General features: G+C 39.9%; 1 protein-coding gene across 2 annotated transcripts in view; it reads right to left on the bottom strand.

Annotated features, from left to right (window-relative positions):
• TTN (titin) overlaps positions 1-24,110 on the bottom strand; it is a 319,867-nt gene that overhangs the window by 9,456 nt on the left and 286,301 nt on the right. For both annotated transcript variants that reach the window (XM_070957152.1, XM_070957229.1), the window contains 30 exons: positions 23,477-24,064; positions 23,085-23,387; positions 21,789-22,085; positions 20,904-21,191; positions 20,511-20,810; positions 20,103-20,405; positions 18,327-18,632; positions 16,459-18,225; positions 16,070-16,366; positions 15,060-15,347; positions 14,640-14,939; positions 12,471-14,537; positions 12,071-12,373; positions 11,667-11,972; positions 11,278-11,568; positions 10,867-11,166; positions 10,469-10,774; positions 7,940-8,245; positions 7,559-7,840; positions 6,728-7,321; positions 6,344-6,631; positions 5,924-6,223; positions 5,250-5,552; positions 4,809-5,111; positions 4,119-4,703; positions 3,345-3,650; positions 2,945-3,244; positions 1,345-1,920; positions 947-1,252; positions 255-848 (listed from right to left, as the gene is read on the bottom strand). In XM_070957152.1, the coding sequence (XP_070813253.1) occupies positions 255-848; positions 947-1,252; positions 1,345-1,920; positions 2,945-3,244; positions 3,345-3,650; positions 4,119-4,703; positions 4,809-5,111; positions 5,250-5,552; positions 5,924-6,223; positions 6,344-6,631; positions 6,728-7,321; positions 7,559-7,840; positions 7,940-8,245; positions 10,469-10,774; positions 10,867-11,166; positions 11,278-11,568; positions 11,667-11,972; positions 12,071-12,373; positions 12,471-14,537; positions 14,640-14,939; positions 15,060-15,347; positions 16,070-16,366; positions 16,459-18,225; positions 18,327-18,632; positions 20,103-20,405; positions 20,511-20,810; positions 20,904-21,191; positions 21,789-22,085; positions 23,085-23,387; positions 23,477-24,064 (13,653 nt within the window). The remainder of the gene's footprint in view (positions 1-254; positions 849-946; positions 1,253-1,344; positions 1,921-2,944; positions 3,245-3,344; positions 3,651-4,118; positions 4,704-4,808; positions 5,112-5,249; positions 5,553-5,923; positions 6,224-6,343; positions 6,632-6,727; positions 7,322-7,558; positions 7,841-7,939; positions 8,246-10,468; positions 10,775-10,866; positions 11,167-11,277; positions 11,569-11,666; positions 11,973-12,070; positions 12,374-12,470; positions 14,538-14,639; positions 14,940-15,059; positions 15,348-16,069; positions 16,367-16,458; positions 18,226-18,326; positions 18,633-20,102; positions 20,406-20,510; positions 20,811-20,903; positions 21,192-21,788; positions 22,086-23,084; positions 23,388-23,476; positions 24,065-24,110) is intronic.

The following is a 24,110-nucleotide window of genomic DNA, read 5'->3' as shown; positions in this document are numbered from 1 at the left end:
ATTATAAAGTTCATTTTTCAAACCACAGAATATTGGTCTATAAAGCTTGCTGTTTAGACAAGACTCCATGCAGTGGTATCATATCTGAAGGCTAATCTAATCCTAACCCTAACCCTAACTCTGTTAGCACTGAAATTATTGGACAAAGATCTTAAATGTAGGAGTCAAATGGAAGTTTGGATTTTTGTCCATTAACTTGCATTTAAAAATTTAACAAAAAATAATTGTACTTTTAAAAAACACACATAATTTACCTTCAACCTCTAAGGAGGCAGTTCCAGAAACAGATCCTCCTTGGTTGGTTGCTCTCACTTGGTATACAGTAGCATCATCATCTGTTACATTTGTAATCACCAGTTGATGATATCCTCCCTTAAATTCTTGTATCTTCACCTTTTCACCATCTGGCATAATCTCCTTGCCCTGCCTGAACCATTTTACAACAGGTTTAGGGTGACCGGTGACTTTGCAAACAAATGTGGCATGACCTCTAAATCTCACATTCAGATTTCTGATTTCTTCTTTGAAATGTGGTGCCTGAATTGGTATATCAGATTTGGGAATAATCGGTTGTGAAATTTCACTCCATTCGCTCTCACCACCCAGATTTTCACATTTTACACGGAATTCATATTCCAGACCTTCAATAAGGCCAGTGACAGAATATACAGTCTCACGAATTTCTTCTGTGGTTACAGCAATCCATTTATTCTGCTTCTTTTCCCGCTTTTCAAGGTAGTAATTTCTAATCTTTGAGCCTCCATCACTTGCAGGTGGCTTCCAAGATACAACACAGGAATCTTTTGTAATAGCAGATACATTTGGCTGAGGTGGTTGTCCTGGTTTTTCTGTAAAATAAAACATTTCCAGGACATGAAGTCGATTTGCTTAGTAGACGGGTTATAAATTCAACAATGGATGATGATTTACTTTTACGAGTACTTACCAAAAGGTGTCTTGATAATAACAACTGAGGAAACCTCTAATGCTTCACTGACGCCAAATACGTTCTGAGCAAAGACACGGAAATAATACCCTGCATTTTCAACTAGATTAACAATCCTACACGTTGTGCCAGATATGCTCGATGACACCAATTGCCATTCAGCACCTTCTTTCGCTTCTCTTTTCTCTACAACGTAATTTGTGATGAAGGCACCGCCGTCATCTTCAGGTGTCTTCCAGCTGATGACCGCAGAGTTCTTCAGCAGAGCTTCCACCACAATTGGTCCTGCTGGTTTATCTGGTTTATCTGCAGAAAAGGAGATCAGTGCATGAAGCCGTACTTGACAAACATGGATGATTAACTTTTGGGGGCGGGGAGAGAAAATAGATAGCGCTTACCTTGTATTTCCACGTTGAGTACAGTATCAACACTTCCGAAAATGTTACTGAGTTGCACTTTGTATTTTCCAGCATGAGTCTTGTGCTGTACATTTTTGATGGAAAGGTGGGTATAATGCTCTGTGTTCTCAATCGTAATGTTTTCAGTGTTCTTTAAAAGTTTCTTGTCATGGAACCAAGTAATAGCAGGCACTGGTCGACCAATGTAGACAACATGGAGGCGAAGAGTGGAACCTACACCTGCACGGTATTTCTCTTTCAAGGGGTAACCAGAGTGGAATTGTGGAGGAGCATGCAATAAGAGCTTGCCGCTGGTTTCAATTTCTCCAACATCATTGGTAGCCTTACAGGTATAAACCCCTTCATCTTCTTGCTCTTCTGTCAGCACAGTCAGCGTATGGGTGCGCCCATCTGATGATGTCTTGTATTTTCGGCTCTGTACTAGTTCTTTGCCGAAACGATACCATTTAATGTCAGGAAGAGGTCTCCCAATAATCTGGCATGAGAGCTGACCTGTCTCCCCTAAGTTCGTAGTGACATCCTTTATTTCTTGTCTTACTCCAGGTGCTTCTCCGGCTGCATTTATAAAAGGGGAAAGGAAAAAAAAAATCCTGAATGTGCCCTATTTTTTAAAAAAATATATTTTATTTCAGTGTGCCCCGTCTTTTCAACCAAAATATTATAGAATTAAGCATAATTTTTATTTTTCTAAACATTAAAATCATATTTAGTTTCATTGAATAGTGTATGTGAAATTTATTTATCATATACGGAGCCATGGTGGTGCAGTGGTTAGAATGCGGTACTGCAGGCTACTTCTGCTGCCTGCCGGCTGCCTGCTGCCTGCAGTATGGCAGTTTAATTCTCATTGGCTCAAGGCTGACTCAGCCTTCCATCCTTCCGAGATGAGTAAAATGAGGACCCAGGTTGTTGGGGGCGACTCTGTAAACTGCTTAGAGAGGGCTGTAAAGCAGTGTGAAGCAGTATATAAGTCTAAGTGCTATTGCTATTGCTATATTGTGATCCATTCAGCAGAAGAAATATACAGGTGGTCCTCAACATACAACAGTTCATTTAGTGACTGTTTGAAGTTACAATGATATTGAGAAAAGTGACTTATTACCATTTTTCACACTTACTACCATTTCAGCATCCCCATGATCATGTGATCAAAATTCAGATGCTTGTCAACTGGTTCATATTTATGATCGTTGCTGTGTTCCAAGGTCATGTGATCCCCTTTTGCGACCTTCTGACAAACAAAGTCAGTGGGGAAGCCAGGTTCACTTAACAATTGTGTTACTGACTTAACAACTGCAGTGATTCACTTAACAATCGTGGCAAGAAAGGTCATAAAATGGGGCAAAACTTACTTAATAACTGTCTTGCTTAGCAACTTAAATTTTGGATTCAATTGGGGTCATAAGTCAAGGACTACCTGTATTAAATTTCTCAGCCTTTATGTTAGAACTGTCAAGTTGCTTCTAAACAATATAATCAAATCAACCAACATTAAGCATCCATCGCATTCTCCTCTTTACTTTAGTACCTTCTAATAACTTTGCAAATTATACCGTAAAACATAATGAATATATCTTACATGTCAGTTTTGTCTTCACTGTCATTGCTGTTCTACGTGGCCTGCTGATTCCGGTTTCATTTTCCGCAAAAACTCTGAATTCATATTCTGTAGCTTCCAGCAAGCCTCCCACTGTAAACTGTCTGTCTTTGATACGTTCTTTATTGCATTTTTTCCATGCGGTCTCTCCATATTGGCGATATTCAACCCAGTATCCAATGATGTCTTTACCACCATCGCATTCAGGGCGCTCCCATTCTAGAGTAATACTATCTTTAAATATAGAAGTGATCTCAATTTCTCCAGGCTGGCTTGGTTTATCTGTAAAATGAGAAAAAAAAAAGAGAAAAGAAATGAAGATTTGTCTTCTTCCAAATTTTTACCTGAATGCCCTCTGATAATTGATTTTATATTTACATACCAAATGGATCTTTGCACACAACTGGTTCAGAAGCAGGGCTTGGTTCACCTTCACCAATATCATTTTGGGCGATAATACGGAACTGATATTCAGCATCTGGAACCAATCCTGTGACTGTATACATTGTAGTTGTGATGTGGGTCTTGTTGTGCCTAACCCATTTATCAGTAGATGTTTCTCTACGTTCAATATAATAGCCAGTGACACGAGAGCCACCGTCATCTCTAGGTCTGGACCAAGATATGTTAACAGAACTTTTTGTGACATCAAGTATTTCTGGTGGATAACTTGGAGGCTCTGGTGGATCTGTTAAGAAGAACACAACAGTTACTCTACATCTTCCCCCAGGAAAACTGAGTTTAAATCTCTATTCAGTTGTGATATTTTAGAAAAGTCATTATCTTTCATACTAACCTAACTACTGAGCCGTGGTGGCACAGTGGTTAGAATGCAGTATTGCAGGCTAATTCTGCTGAGTACCAGAGGTTCAATCCTCACTGGTTCAAGGTTGACTCAGCCTTCCCTCCATCTGAGGTCGGTAAAATGAGGATCCAGATTGTTGGGGGCAATATGCTGACTCTGTAAACCGCTTAGGGCCATAAAGCATTATGAAGCGGTACATAAGTCTAAGTGCTATTGCTATTGCTATCTCACATATTGTGGACATATCAGACGACATAGTTTTTACAAAAAAGGCCAAAGAATATTTTTTTCCAGTAATGATACAACAACGACAACAACAACCATCAAATCAAAATTGAGATGTGTACTTACTCAAAGGTGTCTTTGGCACCACTGGCTCTTCAGATTTCAGGGATTTGCTCACACCAAACTGGTTTTCAGCATAAACACGGAAGTGGTATTCCACATTTTCTTTGAGTCCTTTCACCACCAATGATGTGCCTTTTACTCTGGAACCAACTGTGTACCACGCAGTCTTTGGTACTTCACGCCTTTCAACAATATATCCCAATATATCGGCACCACCGTCATCAGTTGGAGGCTTCCAGCTGACTCTAACAGAGCGCCCTTGTATGTCGTCATATTCAAGTGGCCCTTCTGGTGGATTTGGAATGCCAATGACTCTGACTTTGATGTACACTACTTTCTTGCCACATTTGTTTTCAAGTGTTAAATCGTAAGTACCAGAATCTTCCCTTTCTGCATCTTTAATTACCAATTCAGTATCTGTTTCGGAAGTGGCAATCATAGCTCTCTGGAGGACATCGTGTCCTTCCTTCGTCCATTTGCAAATCGGAATAGGTTTACCTTTAATTGGCACTGAGAGCTTAATTACTCCACCTTGCCTTACAAATAGACCTTCCAGATATTTTTCATCCAGTACATAATCAGGATATTCTGGGAGAAGGAAAAAATATCTCACATGAGATACAAAAAATTAAATAGTGTTGTTAAGTTTTAAACATTGGGTTCCATTAAGGAGAAACAGCTGAATTTTCTTACCAAGCATTTCTGTTACTTTGGCTGTTCCTGGTACCTCTGCAGGTTCTCCAGGACCTCCAGCATTACAGGCTATAATACGGAACCTATACTCGGCCCCTTGTGGAAGGTGAGTTAGAGTGTATTCACGAATTTTGGTGGGTGTGGTGTTACATTTTGTCCATTCAAACTGGTCAACCTTCTGCATTTCAATTAAATAGCCAGTGACTTTAGAACCACCTTCATCTTCAGGTGGACTCCAAGCCAAGGAAATCGATGTTCTTGTAGTATCTGTAACTCTTGGATTCTGAGGTTTGCCAGGAGGAGCTGGAATACATAATGAGAACAGACACAGCTCTAGTTAAGAGGACTTCACATTTAACACTGTTTTTCAAAAAGGCAGTTCAACCTATTAGCATCTACTATTTCTTAAATAATTCCTAGCAAATGTAGTACATTATTTACCAATTGGATCCATAGCAATTGTAGGCTTTGATGCTCGGCTTGGTTTGCCAGTGCCCCTAGCGTTGATAGCTGTGATGCGGTGTTCATACTCCAGGCCTTCAATTAACCCTGTTGACCGATAGCGTGTCATAGTCACAGCAATTTTGTTTACACGGACCCATCTGTCCGATCTAACTTCCTTGCGTTCCACAATGTAACCAGAGATCTGTGAACCACCATCCTCTTCTGGTGGATACCAAGTAAGTGTCATTCCATCACGGCAGACATCAAACACTTCTGGAGTACCAGGAGGACCTGGGATGCCTAGATGTATAAAGCAGAAAACAAATGAGAATGTGATTCCATTTACAGTCTTTTATGTTTTCTCTAATCAAGCACAGTTCTATATCATCTAAATCTAAATCTAAATCTATATCTATAATCAATCTATCTATGTATCTATGTATCTATGTATCTATGTATCTATGTATCTATGTGTCTGTCTGTCTGTCTGTCTGTCTGTCTGTCTGTCTCTCTCTCTCTCTCTCTCTCTCTCTCTCTCTTAACAACTACTTTGTGACTAGTTCAATATAACTGATTATTGAAGCAAAAGAAGAACAAAAGGTATGTAACGTCGGGTCTTAAAATATTTTTTTATATTTCTTTTTAGTTTTTAATGCAAAATATTAACTTACTGATTCTGCTCTTGCATTCTATAATCTCAGATTGCAAGTAGGATCCAATTCCAAAGCGGTTTGTAGCAGCCACACGGAATACATATTCAGCACCTTCAGTCAGTTTAGAAAATTTAAATGTTGTCCGAGTTACTGATTCAGATACTGGTAACCATCCTGGACGGTGGGCATCACGTTGCTCTACCACGTATCCACTTAATGTTGCACCACCATCCATCTCAGGTGGTTCCCAGGAAATAGTTACAAAAGTTGAATCAATGTCAACTACTTTAATAGGTCCAATGGGTGGTCCCGGTTTATCTGTGAAAAAGAAAAATCAAGCATAAAGGATTCAAAAATAGTGTGGTTCACTTAGGGGGGGAAATGGTGGGGGGGGGGGAGGCAAAAATATATTTTAAATCAACCAACCAAAAATCTTACCAAGAATAATAACTTTGATTGTTTCAAGAACAGTTCCAGTTGTATTCTTCAGTTCAAGTGTATATGCTCCAGTATCTCGTATTGTTGTTTCGCGTATGGTTAATTTAGTGAGTTTAGCAACTGTTTCAATCTTGACACGCTCTGATTCTTTTAGTTTAGAGCCAGCAAAGAACCAAGAAACAGCTGGAGGTGGCCGTCCAGAAATTGGAATGGCTAATTCTATAGGTTTTCCAGTTGGTACATGAATGGTCTTTTGAGGAATTCCAGCAAGATCAATTGCAGGTAGAACTAAAAAGAGAGAGTTTTAAAAAGTGATATAGTTAATCAAGTCAAACCATGAATCATTGCTATGAACAAAGTTTCACTTTTCACCAGGGCTTTTACCTTTTAGTTCTTGCACAGTGACGGCTGTGACTATTTCTCTTGGTTCTGAGACACCTTTCTGATTTTGGGCTCTGACTCTGAACAGGTACTGTTCTCCTTCATTTAATGAAATGATTGTATGCTCAAAGACTGTAGGTTTCAGGGTTACAACTTTCATCCACCTGTCTGTTCCAACTCTACTGGCCTCAATTACATAGCCAGTTAATCTGCTACCACCATCATGCTGTGGTTTTTCCCAGGCAAGTGACACGGTAGATTTGGTAACGTCGACCACCTCCAGTTTCTGTGGCACACTTGGGACTTCAGATATAAGCACTGTATCCAATGTCTCACATGGTTCTCCTATTCCATAGATATTTTCCGGCAGAACTCGGAAATAGTATAGAGCGCCTTCCATGAGCCCAGAAATTCTGTAAATGGTTTTGTTGCATTTGGTAGTTACTGTTTTGTAAGCTCTCATGGCAGCCTCACGTTTCTCAATGATATAGTTATTGACTGGTGCTCCACCATCAATGACAGGAACATCCCAAGTAATAGTTACAGATTCTTTTGTGACTTCTTTTACTCTCACAGCTCCTGGAGGGCCGGGAGTATCTACGGGGGAGCGAAAGAAAATATTAATTATTTATTACACTGTGTCGTCCAATACAACTCTTTTCCTTATTGACAAAACAGTATGCATAGACCGTCACTGGCGTAATCTTGCTTAAAACGTTTTCTCTTTTTGCCGTTTGCCTGGCTCTCTGTTACTTGATTGTGGTGCAGTTTCAAATATCTTTTAATTTGTAATGAAAGAAACACTGTAAAAAGAAATAAAGGGGGTTAACTTACCATAGACTTTTACAAGAACTGTTGCTGATTTCTTTCCTGATTGATTCTCAGCCTCAATGACATATTTTCCAGCATCGTATCGGTTAACTTTGTCCACAACCAAGAGTGTGTAGCTGTCTGTGGTGTCAATGATAGCCCGACTTGCTAAGTCAACACCCGCTTTACTCCACATAATTATTGGCGCTGGTCTGCCAGACACTAAGACCATTAGACGTAAAGAGCCTCCAGCTCTGACAGTAACGGTCTTCTTTAGGTCATCAGCAAGCTCAAGAGCAGGTATTTCTGTCAATGGGAGGAGAAATAAAAGATGAGCTTCTGTTTGAATATTCTAAACAGATGTGTAAATAGAAATCTATGAATGCTTTATAAATGTGACGTTACCTAGCCTTTCCACAGGTTCTATTTCGGCTGGAGACTCGCTGTATTCACTTATCCCATTTATGTTGGTGGCAGCCACTCTAAAGCGGTATTTCTGGCTTGGTCTAAGACCAGTCACGGTGAATTCAGGGTTCCTTATGGTGGCTGTGGTATGGACCCTGTACCATTGGTCAGTGCCTTCTTCTTTCATTTCAAGAATGTAGCCCAATATATCAACTCCACCGTCGTATGTGGGCTTTGTCCAAGCTAAGCTTATGCTGGTCCTAGTAGTATCTACAACTCTTGGAGGTGAAGGAGGTGCAGGAGTATCTTTGGAAAAAAGAACAAATTATTATTGTTATTGTTATTATTTTTCTTGAAGGCTTTCATTCTTTGGGAAAGGCATAAGTTTAATTTTGATCACAAAAACATGACACTGACATAATTATCAGTCTTTGTACAAAACCTTTGCCAGACCAATTCTCAAATACAACTGATCTGCCTGGAATCCACATTGCATATCGGACATTAATATGATTGAGCGGGTCCAGAGCAGTGGTGAAATCTAAAATTTGTTACTACCGGTTCTGTGGGCGTGGCTTGGTGGGGGGGATAATGTGACTGGGTAGGTATGGCCAATTTTTTTTTTACTTTTAAAACCATTTTTTCTACAACCTCTTCGGTGAAGAGGTTGTAAAAAAATGCTTTCAAAAGGATCTGACGATCCCAGCTGAGTTGCCTGATCGGCAAAGACTTTTTTTCTTTTAAATGCCTCTGACGATCAGGCAACTCAGCTTGGATTATCAGAGGCATTTAAAAGAAAAAAAGGGTTTTTTTCTTTTAAATGCCTCTGATGATCAGGCAATTCAGCTTGGATCGTCAGAGGAATTTAAAAGAAAAAAAGGTGTTTTTTTTCTTTTAAATGCCTCTGACAATCCAAGCTGAGTTGCCTGATCGGCAGAGACTTTTTTTCTTTTAAATGCCTCTGCCAATCAAGCAACTCAGCTTGGATCGTCAGAGGCATTTAAAAGAAAAAAACCCTCTTTTTGCAGCTCAGCTGGGCATGGGGGGGCAGGAATTTTTGCTACCGGTTCTCCGAACCATCCGCCTCCATCGCTACTGGATCGGGCGATCCGGTCCGAACCGGGAGCATTTCACCCCTGGTCCAGAGGTATTTCACAAGAAGAGTACTCCACTCCTCTACTCACAATTCCTTATATCACCAGGCTTGAAATTTTGGGCATGGACAATCTGGAACTGCGCCACCTGCGGTCTGATCTAAGCATAGTGCACAAAATTGTCTGCTACAACGTCTTACCTGTCAACGACTTCTTTAGCTTCAACCTCAATAATACACGGGCAAACAATTGATACAAACTCAGGGTAAACCTCTCCAAACTCGATTGCAGAAAATACGACTTCAGAAACAGAGTGGTCAACACCTGGAATGCTTTACCTGACTCCGTTGTTACATCCTCAAACCCTCACAGCTTCATCCTCAAACTGTCGACCTCACCCCATTCCTAAAAGGTCCCTAAAGGGGGCGTGCATAAGCGCACCAGTGTGCCTACCGTCTCTGTCCTACTGTCCCCATTTATTTGTATTCATTTCCTTTGTTCATGTCCTTGTTCATATTTATACTTGCTATCTTGTCCATGTTTGACAAACTAATAAAATAAATAAATAAATAAATATTTCTGAACAAGTACACTATGGATGGACATCTCAAGGGGAAAACTGTTTAGAAATTCAGACCATTTATATTATCCAGATGACTATTTCCTTTTTATTCTCTCTTTAAAGGTAAATCAATTCAAATCTAAACATACTAATTCTACCACATAACAACCTATCTGTAAGACTTTGTGAAGACTCAGTCTTTTTGCAAATAATTAAATAAATTAAAATCTTTAAGGGCCTGATATGTTTCAATTCACTTTGACCTCTAACCTAAAAGATTAGTCGTCAGAAAACAAAACACTAGAGTTATTAGTTTACCTGATTGAGGGAAACGTTTTCTGATGGAAATTCATAGTGACGAATTAGATCATAAGTGCAATATAATCTTTTGACACTCCATCCCTAAAAGGATTTACCTGTCTCAATTGTAGTGAACCAGCTGTACTTGTGATCTTTAATGGTTAAAGTCAAATCTTTTGGTTTTAATTTTTGTTTTTGTTAAAATAAATACAGTTTTCTGATTTAAGTGGAGCACTATTTCTGACAGAACATTAACTATTGATAATTATTTCAATCTAATCAATCTGGATGTCCGTCTATGTCAATTAAAGAGAAATGAGTTTTGTAAGATTTCACTGAATTAAATGCAAAAGCATAAGTGACCCTGAGAACTTGGTCACAAGGTATCAGATAAAGGTCATAAATAATAAACAAACAAACAAACAAACAAACAAACAAACAAATAATTCATCTGAGATTCCAAATTATTAAAAAAAAAAACCTATTGATTATTTCATAACCATGACTAAGAAATCATTTATATCACTCGATTTGGAATTAACTATAAAGATACCGTTAGTTTTGGAAACTTACATGATGGTTCTTTGCACAAAATATATTGAGAAGCTTCACTAGGCTCACTGTTTCCAGCAGCATTTACTGCGGTAATACGGAACTGATATTCGCTGCCTTCCATGAGACCAGTGACTTTCAACCTGGTGTCATAAATGGTGTAGTCTCTGTTTACTCGTGTCCATCGTAGACTTCTCTTTTCTCGTTTATCGACCAGATAGGTGCTTATTTCACTACCGCCATCAGATTCTGGTTTCAACCACTGAATAATGATGTGCTCTTTGCCGGCACTCACTGATTCTGGCATCCCAGGAGGTGATGGAATAGCTGAAATGATTTTTTTTAAAGAAAAAAAAATTAGCTATCTCTTACACATATATCCAGCAGAAATTTTTTTACTGAATTAAGGAGGCACTTACTAAATAAATTTCTAGCAATCATTGTTTCTGATTCAAGTGGAACTCCAGGTCCATACTTATTGACAGCTCTTACACGGAATATGTATTCATTATTTTTGATAAGTCTCATTGCTACGCACGAGTGTGTTGCACACTCCGCATTAACAATAACCCAGTTCAGCCTGCTAGTCTCACGTCTCTCAACAATGTAGTGAGTAATTTCTGCCCCTCCATCTTCTTGAGGGGCATTCCAAGCCAAGGTACATTTCTCCTCTGTCACTCTGCTAATGGTGATCTTGCCAGCACATGGACCAGGAGAATCTGTAGACCAAAAAAAAAAAAAAAACCCCAAAAGGAATTGGTGCATTGATATAACATTGGCTTGAAAAGAAAGTCTGTTCTCTCAGAAATTATGAATCGTGAAATACTCACCAAGTACTTTGACCAAAACAGAGACTTGTTTTGTTCCGCTAGCATTTTTAACAGTTAATGTGTATTTTCCAGTATCACTTCTGTCACAGAACTTGATGATTGCGACGGCATGCTTGCTGGTATATTGCAAAGAGATCTTCTCACACAAATCCAACTCCCTCTCGCCTTTAGACCAAAACACTTTGGGTTCTGGCTTTCCACCAATCGATGCCTCAAGAACAAGATCAGATCCAGCCCTAACAGTTACAACATCTACTTGTAATTTGGCATCTAGCTCAGCTTTGGGTGGTGCTATAAAAAAAAACAAGATGAATAAACTCTCAACATAAATTTATTTTAAAGATGACATGTTTAACATCGTTTAAATATCTGTGGAGAAAAAGACTTACAATATTCATCTTTGCAGGTGACAGGGCCTGTTGTTTCGGAACCTTTGCTAATCACACCAGCAGAATTCTTTGCTAATACACGGAATTCATATTCTTCTCCTTCACCGAGAGCTGTTACAGTAAAGAAGTTTTCGGAAACAATGGTGTAATTGCATTTCAACCAGCGTCCATCTCCAGTCACGTGGTAGGGCTTGCGTTCTACAATATAGCCAACAATTTTGCTTCCGCCGTCATAAAGTGGAGCAGTCCAGCTCAATGAAACTGAAGACCGGGTGACATCTGTCACTTCTGGTCTACCTGGTGGATCTGAAATAGAACATTATAGTCGACATTTAATTCATTTTTTAAAAAAAAGATTCTCTTAAATAAAAATAGGAATTATACTTTTTCTGTGTTATACTTACCAACTGGATTTTGGGCCACTACTGGCCTAGAAGCTTCACTGGCTTTGCTCACTCCAGCAGCATTTAATGCGTATGTTCTGAACTGGTACTCCAGACCTTCCACAAGTCCAGTGATTTTGTAGTCACATTCAAAGCATGGAGCTTTATTTTCTTTTACCCAAAGGATTGTGTTGCGTTCTTTCTTTTCAATCCAGTATCCCACAACTTTGCTGCCACCATCATGGTATGGCTCCTCCCATCTGATGGACATGGCATTGGCCGAAACAAAATAGACCTCGGGTCTTGTGGGAGGACTTGGGGGGACTAATAACAGAAAGAGAGAAATGTTTAATATTTGGATTCTTTTTCAAGCAAAATTGGAACAAATGTATGCACATTCGTTACGATAACGATTCCTTACCAAATGGATGCTCAGCCACAACTGGAACTGATTCAACGGGCTTGCTGACACCAAATCGGTTTTCAGAACTGACACGGAAAGTATATTCCATATATTTAGTGAGATGAGTAACTTTGATCTGTGTACGCTTGACGCTGGAGTTTACGAGCTGCCATGCTGTTGTGCCAGATTCGCGTTTTTCAACAATGTAGTTAGTAATATCAGTGCCACCGTCGTCTTCAGGTTCCTTCCAGGACAAGACGCAGGATTCTGCTGTCACTGATGATATTTCTATGGGGCGTGTAACTGGACCTGGTCTTCCAATAACCATAACTGTGACAGTGAATGTCTTCACACCAGCCGTGTTCTCAAGAGTCAAATAATATTTGCCAGAGTCACCTCTCATGCTGTCCTTAACAATCATTGTAGTTCTATCTTTGGTTGTCTTGATAGTCACTCTATCAGTTTCCTTGAGTCTCATTTCCTCAAGTTTCCAAGTCACTTTTGGAATAGGACGTCCACTAATTGGTATATCAATAGTAAAGGAGCTTCCAGCTTTGCAAGTTATAAGTTGCTTAGTTATTCCACTAAGATCTGCTGTTGGTTCAATCTGTGGTTCTTTAATAATGACAGAGGAGAAAGCTTCTCGTGGCTGACTGTAGCCAGCATCGTTCTTTGCTCTGACCCTAAATTCATATTCGTTGTTCTCAGTAAGACCTTCTACTGTAAAAGTAAGCTGCTTTGTTTGACCCGCTTCACGCCAAACTTCAGTTCCTTTCTGTTTCATCTCTAGTAGATAACTAGTGATACGGCTGCCACCATCATGATCAGGTTTAAGCCAAGCAAGTACCACAGATGACCTAGTGGTATCAACAATATCTAATCTCTTAGGTGGAGCAGGTTCTTCAGTGGCCACCACTGGCTCTGTTAATTCACACGGTTCACCTACTCCATATTCATTTTCTGCTGCAACACGGTAAAAATAGGGCACTCCTTCTGCAAGATCAGTGACTTTAGCTATTTGGCGGGTACATTTTTCATTAACAACCTGCCAGCTACGGCGGCTTGCTTCTCGCTTTTCCACAACATAATGATGGATACGTGCACCTCCATCCAAAATTGGAGCATCCCACATTAAAGTGATGGAGCCTCTAGTCACATCCTTAAATGTAATAGGACCTGGTGGTCCGGGAGTATCTAGCACTTTCACTGTGAAAGCAATAGACTTGCTACCACTGTTGTTTTCTACAGTAAACACATATTTTCCAGCATCTGTTCTGTTGCAATTCTCTACTGTTAATGTACTGAATGAATCTGTTGTGTGAATGTTAGCACGTAAGTTGAGATCGGAATTTGCTTTGGACCATGTAGCAATAGGAACAGGTCTGCCCTTGAAGGCAATAAAGAGGCGGATATTTGTCCCTGCTCGGACTATGTGAGTCTGCTTGAAGCTAGCATCAATATCAAGTTCAGGGGAAGAAAGCCTATCCACGGTTTGTACTGAAGCAGCAACTTCACAGCTTTCGCCTTTGCCTGCGGTATTTACAGCACTGACTCGGAATTTATAATGCTCATTTGGTTCTAAGTCAGTCACAGTATACTTGGTAGCGATCAAAGTCTCAGCATTGACCTTACGCCAATCTCCCAAATCAGTTTTGCACATTTCAATGATGTAGCCAATAATTTCCAAGCCGCCATCAAAAACTGGTGTGGTCCATTCTAAGGTGACACTCGTCTTTGATGTATCTATCACTTTGACCACTGTAGGAGGACCTGGTGGGTGAACTGGATCTCTGCATTTAATCAGCCTTGACACACCACTAGGTGGCCCCACACCAGCCTTGTTTTCTGCCATAACCTGGAACTCATATTCATTGCCCTGAGTTAGTCCTGTGACTCTGAATCTTGTCTCGGAAATGGGTCTCTTGCTAGATACTTTGACCCAGAGAATGCTCTTCTTTTCTCTTCTCTCCAAGATATATTGATCGATATCACTTCCACCATCTGATTTTGGTCTTGCCCATGTGAGAGTGATGCTGTTCCCTGTTACATTGCTAGGTTCTGGAGTCCCGGGTGCATCAGGAACAGCTGTAGAATGAAAATAGAAGATTAGAGAAGGCTTTGGAGAAGGCTAACTAGCACACACACACACACACACACACTAGATTTTCCTATTGATAATGAACTTACTGTAATGTGCTTGTGCTACAAAAGCATCAGATTCCAGAGGCCTGCCGACCCCAAACTTGTTAGCTGCAGAGATTCGGAACTGGTACTCATTGCCTTTTATTAATCTGAGTGCAGTGTAACTGCAGGCTTCACAATGGTCTTCAATTAGCGCCCAGGATACTCTGCTGGTTTCACGTTTTTCAATGACATAATGGGTAATGGCTGCACATCCGTCATTAGCTGGAGGCTCCCACCACAGTGTTGCCTTCTCTTCAGTAATATTGGTGAAGCGTATCGGGCCTCCTATTTTCCCTGGAGTATCTGTAACACAAACATGCAGTGGTTTAAGCAGTGCTGCATTTAGCAGAGAATAAAGAAAATTGCTCAATAAAGGTTATTCAGTTTGAGGCAAATAAGTTTAGTGAAAGAATGCCAAATTACCTTGGACTCTTATGGTTATGTCTTCTTGTTTGGTGCCTGATGAATTCTTGGCTTCCACCCTATATACTCCACGATGGTCTCGAGAAGCATCTCTAACAAATATGGTACTATAGCCAATAGCAGTGTTTATTTCAACGCCCAATCGCTTGTCAATCTCTTCTCCATCTTTAATCCAGGTCACCTGAGGAACTGGCCGGCCTGTGATAAGGGCTTTAAGTCTTATGCTTTCCCCTGCTTTGACGGTAAGACCTTCGAAATGCTCAGCACCAAATTCAATATTAGGTGCAACTAGAAAAGAAAAAGAAATAAAGTAAGCTTTACAATGTATCTTCACAATATATCACACTATATCTTCCCCAGAATAAGAGCAGTTTTAACCGCATTAATCAATTCCTTTCTATGAGCTTGAAACCCATTACAGGTAATTCTTGACTTACAATGGCAATTGGCCCCAAAATTTCTGTTGTTAAGACGGTTGTTAAACAGGTTTTGCCTCATTTTACAACCTTCCTTGCCACCTTGCCACCAGCCTCCAGTTGTTAAGCGAATCACTGCCGTTCCTAAGTTAGCTACATGGTTGTTAAGTGAATCTGGCTTCCCCATTGACTTTGCTTGTCAGAAGGTCGCAAAACGGGATCCCATGATCCAGGGACACTAGAACTGTCATAAATACATGCCAGTTGCCAAGCATCCAAATTTTGATCATGTGACCATGGGAATGCTGCAATGGTCATAAGTGTGAAAGCTATTATAAATCATTTTTTTCAGTGCTGTTATAACTTCGAATGGTCACTAAATGAATGGTTGTAAGTTGAGGACCACCTATAATAAAAATGCATAGCATGGGGCAACTATTTTGCAGAGTTAGACCCAAACGTTTCATACTGATTCATTCTGACTGAGAAAATCTAACACGCTCACAAACTTTTAAAAAGATTGGAGTGCCATATAATGGAATACGTATAACTACTTATGATAACTACTACTTATTGCCACTAAGTAAGACTTACTAGCATCATCTCGAGTCATGATATAGCCTGAAGATTGCGAAGGAGGGCTGATGGTCCCAACAGCATTTCTTGCGAGGATTCGGAATTCATATCGATCTCCTGGGCTAAGTCCTGTAACTGTATATTGGCATTCACTGACATCGGTAAAATTGCATCTGACCCAACGGTCTTCAGGTCCTTGCCGTTTTTCCACACTATAACCCGCAATCCTGCTGCCTCCATCACGCATGGGTGCAGTCCATTTGAGAGTAATTGTCTCTCTTGTCACATCAATATAATCAGGGGTGCCAGGTGGATCTGAATGAAAATAAAATGCATTCACAGCAATCAGCAAAACAATTCTGGCAGGCTAGGAACATAGGCATTTGATACTGTCTTCAATCACTTACCAACTGGGGAAACTGCTAGATGGAGTTTGCTTGGATCACTAGCAGGGCTTATTCCAGCAGAGTTTTCTGCATATACACGGAACTGATAGTCCAAGCCTTCCATTAGACCAATAATTCTGTATTCTCTACTAGATATTGATGAAATATTTACTTTCTGCCACAGGATGCTATTTCTTTCTTTCTTCTCCACGTGGTACCCAGTAATTTCTGCACCTCCGTCGTAAAGGGGAGCATCCCAAGATATGGTCATTCCATCAGCTGTTATATTGTAAACAACGGGCTTTCCTGGTGAGCCCGGTGGCTTAAACTGGTGTTTAGCTATGACCTCTACTGAGTTAAGTGGTGGGCTTACTCCGTATCTATTTTCTGCACGAATTCTGAACTGATATTCTACATCTTTCACGAGGTTTGGAACTTTGAAGGTTGTCCTTGCTGCACTAGAGCAGACCATTTTCCAGTTGGTTTGTGAAGTTTCTCGCTTCTCCACACTATAGCCTGTAATTTCTCCTCCTCCGTCATCTTCAGGAGGATTCCATGAAAGGACCATACTGTCTGCTTTGATTTCATCTAGCTTGATTGGTCCTTTGGGCTTAGAAGGCGGGCCAAGTGTGATAACTGTAAAGGGGAATGATTTTCTGTGGACGACATTATCAAGAATTAAGGCGTATTTGCCGCCATTTTCTTTCTTCACATTCTTAATGCTTAATGTTATTTTGTTTTCCGTTTTCTTGAAGCGAACCTGTTCGCTTTCCTTAAGAGGCATGTTGTCTTTTAGCCAGCTCATGCTGGGTATAGGCTTTCCCTTATATGGCAATTCAAGATGGACATTGTAACCTATTCTCACGGTTACCTGTCCTCCAGGTATATCAGAAAGATCTGCTTCAGGTGTTATTATGTAATCTTTCACTGTAATTGGCCCAATTGTAACACCATCGCTTCTTCCTTTTTCATTCTTAGCTGACACTCTGAAATCCATAACAGAAAGCTCCTTAAGTTTTTCAACTTCAAATTCGCATGTTTTGCTTATGCCTGCATATGACCATTCTGTTTCATCCTTTAATCTTTTTTCAATAACATACTCGGAGATGATACTACCACCATCAAACTCAGGTTTGGTCCACTGTAAGGTGACAGAGGTCTTGGTTGAATCTTTCATGGTTAAATCCCTCACAGGTCCAGGTACTTCAGCGGCTTTCACAGGCTCCAAAGTTTCACATGGTTCACCTAATCCATTTTCATTTTCGGCAAGAACGCGGAAGAAGTAGGGGATCTTCTCTGACAAGTCAGTTATCTTAAAGGATGTATTAGAGCACTTCGCTGTAACGGAAGACCAAGCTCTCTTTGTGGCATCTCTTTTTTCAATGACATAATTTGTAACTTCAGAGCCACCATTTATGAGTGGCGGTTCCCATACCATAGTCACGGTTCCACGAGAAACATTTTTGAGGTGCAATCTCTGGCACGCAGATGGAGTGTCGAGCACTTTGACATTCACAAAGGAGGTTTTGGCTTTTCCAACTCCATTTTCAATCGTAAGGTTGTATTTTCCTGTGTCATTGCGAGTGACTTGAGGAATGCTAAGAAGAGTAGATGATTCTGTGTTCTGGATGGTGTATCTTTCGTCAACACTAAGATTTTTGTCACCCTTTCTCCATACGACAGTTGGAGGTGGCCTTCCCTTGAATGGGATCAATATTTGCACATCTTGACCTGCTTTAGCTACAATGGAGGTCTTGAGAACCACATCCAAATCGATTTCTGGCTCTTCTGCAAAAAAACAACAACATCAAATTGTTAACACTGAGGAAAAGCCAAAAATACAACAAAAAAATGGAAAAGAATAAAGGAAAATGATTAAAATTTCATACCAAGGATGTCTTTAGCTTGTACAGGTTCTGTCATTTCAATAGGTTCACCTTGTCCGGCATAATTTATAGCAGCTACACGGAAGTAGTAATTGATTCCTGGCTGAAGTTGAGAAATAACATATTCTGTGGTTCTCACTTCTCCTCTTGCACTCACTACAGACCACTCTTCTTCATCACCTTCTCTCTTTTCTATAGCATAGCTGGTAATTGCACTTCCTCCATCATAAACTGGCTTAGTCCAGCTAAGCGTGATAGATGTCTTTGTAGTATCCACAACCTTTAGCTTAACAGGAGCTCCAGGCTTTTCTATAAAACAAATAAAATATAACATGAAACTTCAAAATATTAGCTATTTAACAGGCAGAACAGCAAAACACGAGTGAGGCCTGCCTCCACCTTTTGGCCTTCCAGAAGGGCATGAAAACTGGTCCTGCCAATTGGCTTGGGGTCCTGGTTGAGGTGCTGTATACTGGAGGTGACTGGTGGACTAATAGGAAAGATGACACCATCATACATTGGCCCCCACGGAGAGGGCTCGCAAGTTGGGCGTCCTCCTGGATTCACGGCTGTCTTTAGAAGAGCACTTGACGGCCGTGACCGGGAGGATTTTTCATCAGGTTCGCCTGATTCGCCAGTTGCGTCCCTTTCTGGATCGGAACTCGTTACGCACGGTCACTCATGCCCTTGTCACCTCCCGCCTGGACTATTGCAACACTCTCTACATGGGGCTCCCCTTGAGGAGCACCCGGAGGCTCCAACTGGTGCAGAGTGCGGCCGCGCGGGTGGTAATGGGAACGACATGGCGTTCCCATGTAACACCTCTCCTGTGCGAGCTGCACTGGCTCCCGGTGGTCTTCCGGGTGCGCTTCAAGGTTTTGGTTACCACCTTTAAAGTGCTCCATGGCTTAGGACCCGGGTACTTGCGGGACCACCTACTACCACCAATAGCCTCCCACCGGCCAGTATGCTCCCATAGAGAGGGGCTCCTCTGGGTGCCGTCAGCCAAACAATGCCGACTGGCGGCCCCCAGGGGGAGAGCCTTCTCTGTGGGGGCACCTACTATCTGGAACGAGCTCCCCCCAGAGATACGGAGGATCCCGGATCTGCACACCTTCCGCCGCGCCTTAAAGACCTTACTATTTCACCAGGCCAGCCTGGCCTAATTTTCCCCCTCTTTTATAAAAGATTTTTAAAATTTTAAATATCTTTTAGTATTTATATACTCAATTTTAAATTGGTTTTAAAAGTTTGGGGTTTTAAATTTGTCGGGGCCAAAATTATTTAATTTGATTTTATTCTATTTTTTAAATTTTGTATTGTATGTGTTTTTATTGTTTGGCTGTGCACCGCCCTGAGTCCTTCGGGAGTAGGGCGGTATAGAAATCTAATAAAATGAAATAAAATGAAATGAAATACTGGTCTTGCTTCTGGTTTTCTAATTTTCTAATCTTATTGGAGGACATGAAAGGAGCCTCCCCAAATATTACATTATTTTTGGCAATTGGACGTCCCCTGAGCAACAGTGTTGTCAACAGCAAAACCTTTCAATCCAGAAGCATGCTCTGGTTAGCTTTGTAGGTGCTTCTGCCATGAATACCAAAAGACCTAATCTTGTTAATGTTAATATTTCAACACTTACGATTTTACTTATAAACTGTCCAGGGTTTACAATTTACAGCATGAAATGGATGGCACATAAATTAAATAAAGAAACAAATAAAAACCATGTCCTTGTTTTCTATCATGCCATTTCAAGTACTTTTACTAGGTTCTTACCAATAGGATCTGCCGCTTTGAAAAAGTCAGATGCTTCAGAGAAGGGGCCTTGGCCGGCTGCATTCACAGCAGAGACTCTGAATTGGTATTCACTGTTTTCGGTAAGTCCTGTCACTTTCTGTCTGGTGTCCCGAATGGTTTCTTTAACGACTCTGAACCAGCCTAAGCTTTTCTTATCGCGCTTTTCAAGATAATATCCACTTATTTCACTACCACCATCCACAGTAGGCCTGGTCCAGGTTGCAGTCATTGACTGCTTGGTTATCATGCTGATCTCTGGCACACCAGGTTGTCCAGGGGTAACTGTATTTTTATTGAGAGAGAGAAAAAAAATCACATTAGACCAACACAATCAATTAGCAAATACATTCTTAAAGATATTCCAGAATACATTAATGTCTATCTTACCAAATCTGTTTTTAGCTACAACGCTATCAGATTCCAGTGGATCGCCAACACCAAATTTGTTTACCGCTCGTATACGGAAAACATATTCATTTCCTTTTATGATTTTCGTGGTAGTGACATTGCATTCTTCTTGTTTTTCTGAGACCATAGACCATACCACACGGCTTGTTTCACGTTTTTCAACAACGTAGTGTGTCACTTTGGCGCCTCCATCATCAGCTGGTGGTTCCCACTGAAGAGAAATCTTTTCAGCCGTGACTGTTCTAAAATGAACAGGCCCACCTGGAGGTCCTGGCTTATCTGTTGAGCAAATGATATCTATTAATATACAAGAATAACCATGGCTAGAGGAATTTAAAAGAACAATGAAGTGTAATACTTTTCAAAGCATACCAAGTATTTGTACTTTAATGGTAGCAGATGCTGAACCCATGGCATTCTTTAATTTCAGTTCATAGCTTCCACTATTGATACGAGTTGCATCCTTGATCAGTATAGAGGCAAATTCAGTGGTATTTTCAATAGATATTTGGGCACTTGTTTGTACTTCTTTGCCATTTCTAAACCATTCTATTGACGGTATGGGTTTTCCTGAAATCCCAAGTTTGAGCTTAACTGCAGTGCCAGCTTTGTACTTGACCACTTCTGTATATTCTGGTGGTACATCTATTTCAGGTGCACCTTAATGAAAGATAAATAGAATAAAAAGCCATTAAGACACTTTACATGCTAAAAGGCTCACAGAAGAACATCTAAGTAAGAAAAAATATGCCATTTGACTAAAATTCTGCACCATCTGATACCCAAAAGAAAATCAAATATAAGTCTACATGATACTGTCATATTAAGGACTCTTGAATTCAGCTGCATATTTCTGCCAGGGATGATAACTCAAATTCTATAAATAAAAATGTATTTATAGATTTATTATAGAATAATAATTTATTTACATTATAAATATAAATAATTATATAGCTATATATAACTAAATAAATAACTATAATTATTATAAAAAAAATTATAAATTTATTATAGAATAATATAAATTTATTATAGAATAATATAAATAATTTATTTATAAATTTTTTATAGAATAATATAAATTTATTATAGGACAATAAATTTATTCTATAATAATATAAATAATTTATTTATATTATAAATATAAATAATTATATAACTATATATATAACTAAATAAATAACTATAATTATTATAAAAATATTTATAAATTTATTATTTAAACCAAAAATGTATTTGGTTTAAGACATTTCTTACCATATGTGTCCACACAAGTGACAGGTCCTAAAACATCTGATGGGTTACTAATTGAACCCGCGGCATTCTTAGCAAAGACACGGAATTCATATTGAGAGCTTTGAGTCAATCCTGATACAGTAAACAGGGTCTCTATGACATTGGTAAAGCTGGCTTTTGCCCATCTTCCGTTTGGAAAATCGCGTTTCTCCACAATGTATCCAGTGATTTTGCTACCACCATCAAAAGCGGGTTGTGTCCAAGAAAGGCTGACAAACGTCTTGGAAATATCTGTGACTCGAAGGTTTCTTGGTGGTTCTGCAGTTTGGAAAACAATTGCATTTATAATGAACATTTGTATAAGTACCCAACGCTAACTGACCAAGAATGTTTTGCACTAAAGTCAACATTAGAAATGTGATGCTGTATTACCTTTTTTAAAATTAATATTTTTTATTGTTTTATATCATACATTTGCTTTCTATGTTGAGCAGTATGGTCTCTACGTGTCCAAGACGTTAACATGCGAACGTACAAACATCATCATCATCGTCATTATAGTCATATATACATTAACAAATATGCAATAACATATAAACAGATATGGGATAACATCCATCATATTATAACATATATTGTCTTCCATTATGGTGTCGATTATATAAACAGCAAGTTAAAAAAAAATCCTGTCTGTTTTCCTTTCTCATATATACCATATTTCACCCAATTTTACAATGACAGTCCCTCTAGTAGTTGTGTGAAGGCGTGTAACACTCTCATGTTCCAAGGAGCAAACTGGAATCCCTGAATACATAAGGTTCCATAACGGGATTCTAAACTAAGTTCTCAAAGTCCATAAAATATTAAACATTGATACCTGTTTAAAGATTGAGTACAAATTTATTGAACTTCATTTTAAGAACTGTGGAGCCTGCAAATCTGGAAAATATAGAGGGCCCCGAAAGCCCTACTAAGCAGGTATATACAAAAGTATGAAGGCTATTGCTTAATGCATTGTAAGCCGCCCTGAGTCTCTGGAGAAGGATGGCATATAAATCAAACAAACAAACAAACAAACAAACAAACAAACAAACAAACAAACAAACAAATCTCTTTCCGTCTTTCTTCTCCTTCCCTCCCTTCCCTTCCCTTCTCCCCTCCACTTCCCTCTCCTTCCCTCTTTCCTTCTCCTCCCCTCCCCCTCCTTCCCTCTCTCCTTCTCCTCTCCCCTCTCTCCTTCCCTCTTCTCCCTTTTCCTTTCCTCCTCTCCCTTCTCCTCTCTGTGGAGAATGTGATGCTGTATTACTGAATACATACCGCACGCATCAATTGCAAGAACTGCATCAGATGGGTGGCTTGGTTTTCCGATGCCTGCTGCATTTTCAGCGTAAACTCTGAATTCGTAAATTAGTCCAGCTGTAATGGTAGTTGTGTTGAAGTGAGTTGTGCGTATAATCATTTTATTCACTTTCTTCCATAAAATACTGTTTCTGTCCTTCATTTCCAGATGGTAACCAATGACTGCACTGCCTCCATTAGAAACAGGCTCATGCCATCCAACAATGATGTTTTCTCGGGTAACATTAGTGATCCATGGTGTTGAAGGTGGCCCAGGGGTAGCTGAATAAACAGGAGAGGCAAGTTAGCAAAATATATGCCTATGTCTGACAAATTCATGCAACCAGAACCCAAAAAACGGAAGTACTTACTATAAGGCAGTTTTATAACCACACACGCTGAATCGAGATGATCGCTAATGCCGAAGCGATTTTCTGCTTTGATACGGAACTGATACTCTTCTCCGGTGGTTAACTTCATGACCTTAATCATATTTCTAGCAACTGTTGCAGACACCTCAGACCACACAGCAGTGCTTGTTTCTCTTTTGAGCACAATGTAGTTTGTGACTTGGCTTCCGCCGTCATAATGTGGAGGCTCCCACTTCAGGGTGACTCCTTTTTCAGTGATGTCACTCACCACAACAGGACCGACTGGGGGACCTGGTCTATCCAGGACAACAATTTTGATGAAGGATTTTGTGGTTCCACTGGAGTTTGCAGCTGTGATGTCATATTTACCAGCATCGGTAGCCACGCTTTCCTTAAGGTTAATAATTACACACTCTGCAGTGGTTTCTGTATTAAACCTCATGGTTGGCTTGAGGGGAATGCCATCTCTGGATAAAGACACCTTTGGCAAGGGTTTTCCCGAAATTGGAATCTCGACCTTTAGATTTGAACCAGCTCTCACATAAACTGTATGGTTCGGGAAACCTTTCATATCCACTTCAGGCGATTCTGAAAAATGCAACAATAGCACATTAAAAATATCGAAAATGCCCAT

Source organism: Pituophis catenifer, unplaced genomic scaffold, assembly GCF_029215685.1.
Source record: "Pituophis catenifer annectens isolate HBS135680 unplaced genomic scaffold, rPitCat1.0.hap2 SCAF_1, whole genome shotgun sequence".
NCBI lineage: Eukaryota > Metazoa > Chordata > Lepidosauria > Squamata > Colubridae > Pituophis > Pituophis catenifer.
This window is presented reverse-complemented; position numbering and strand designations above follow the sequence as displayed.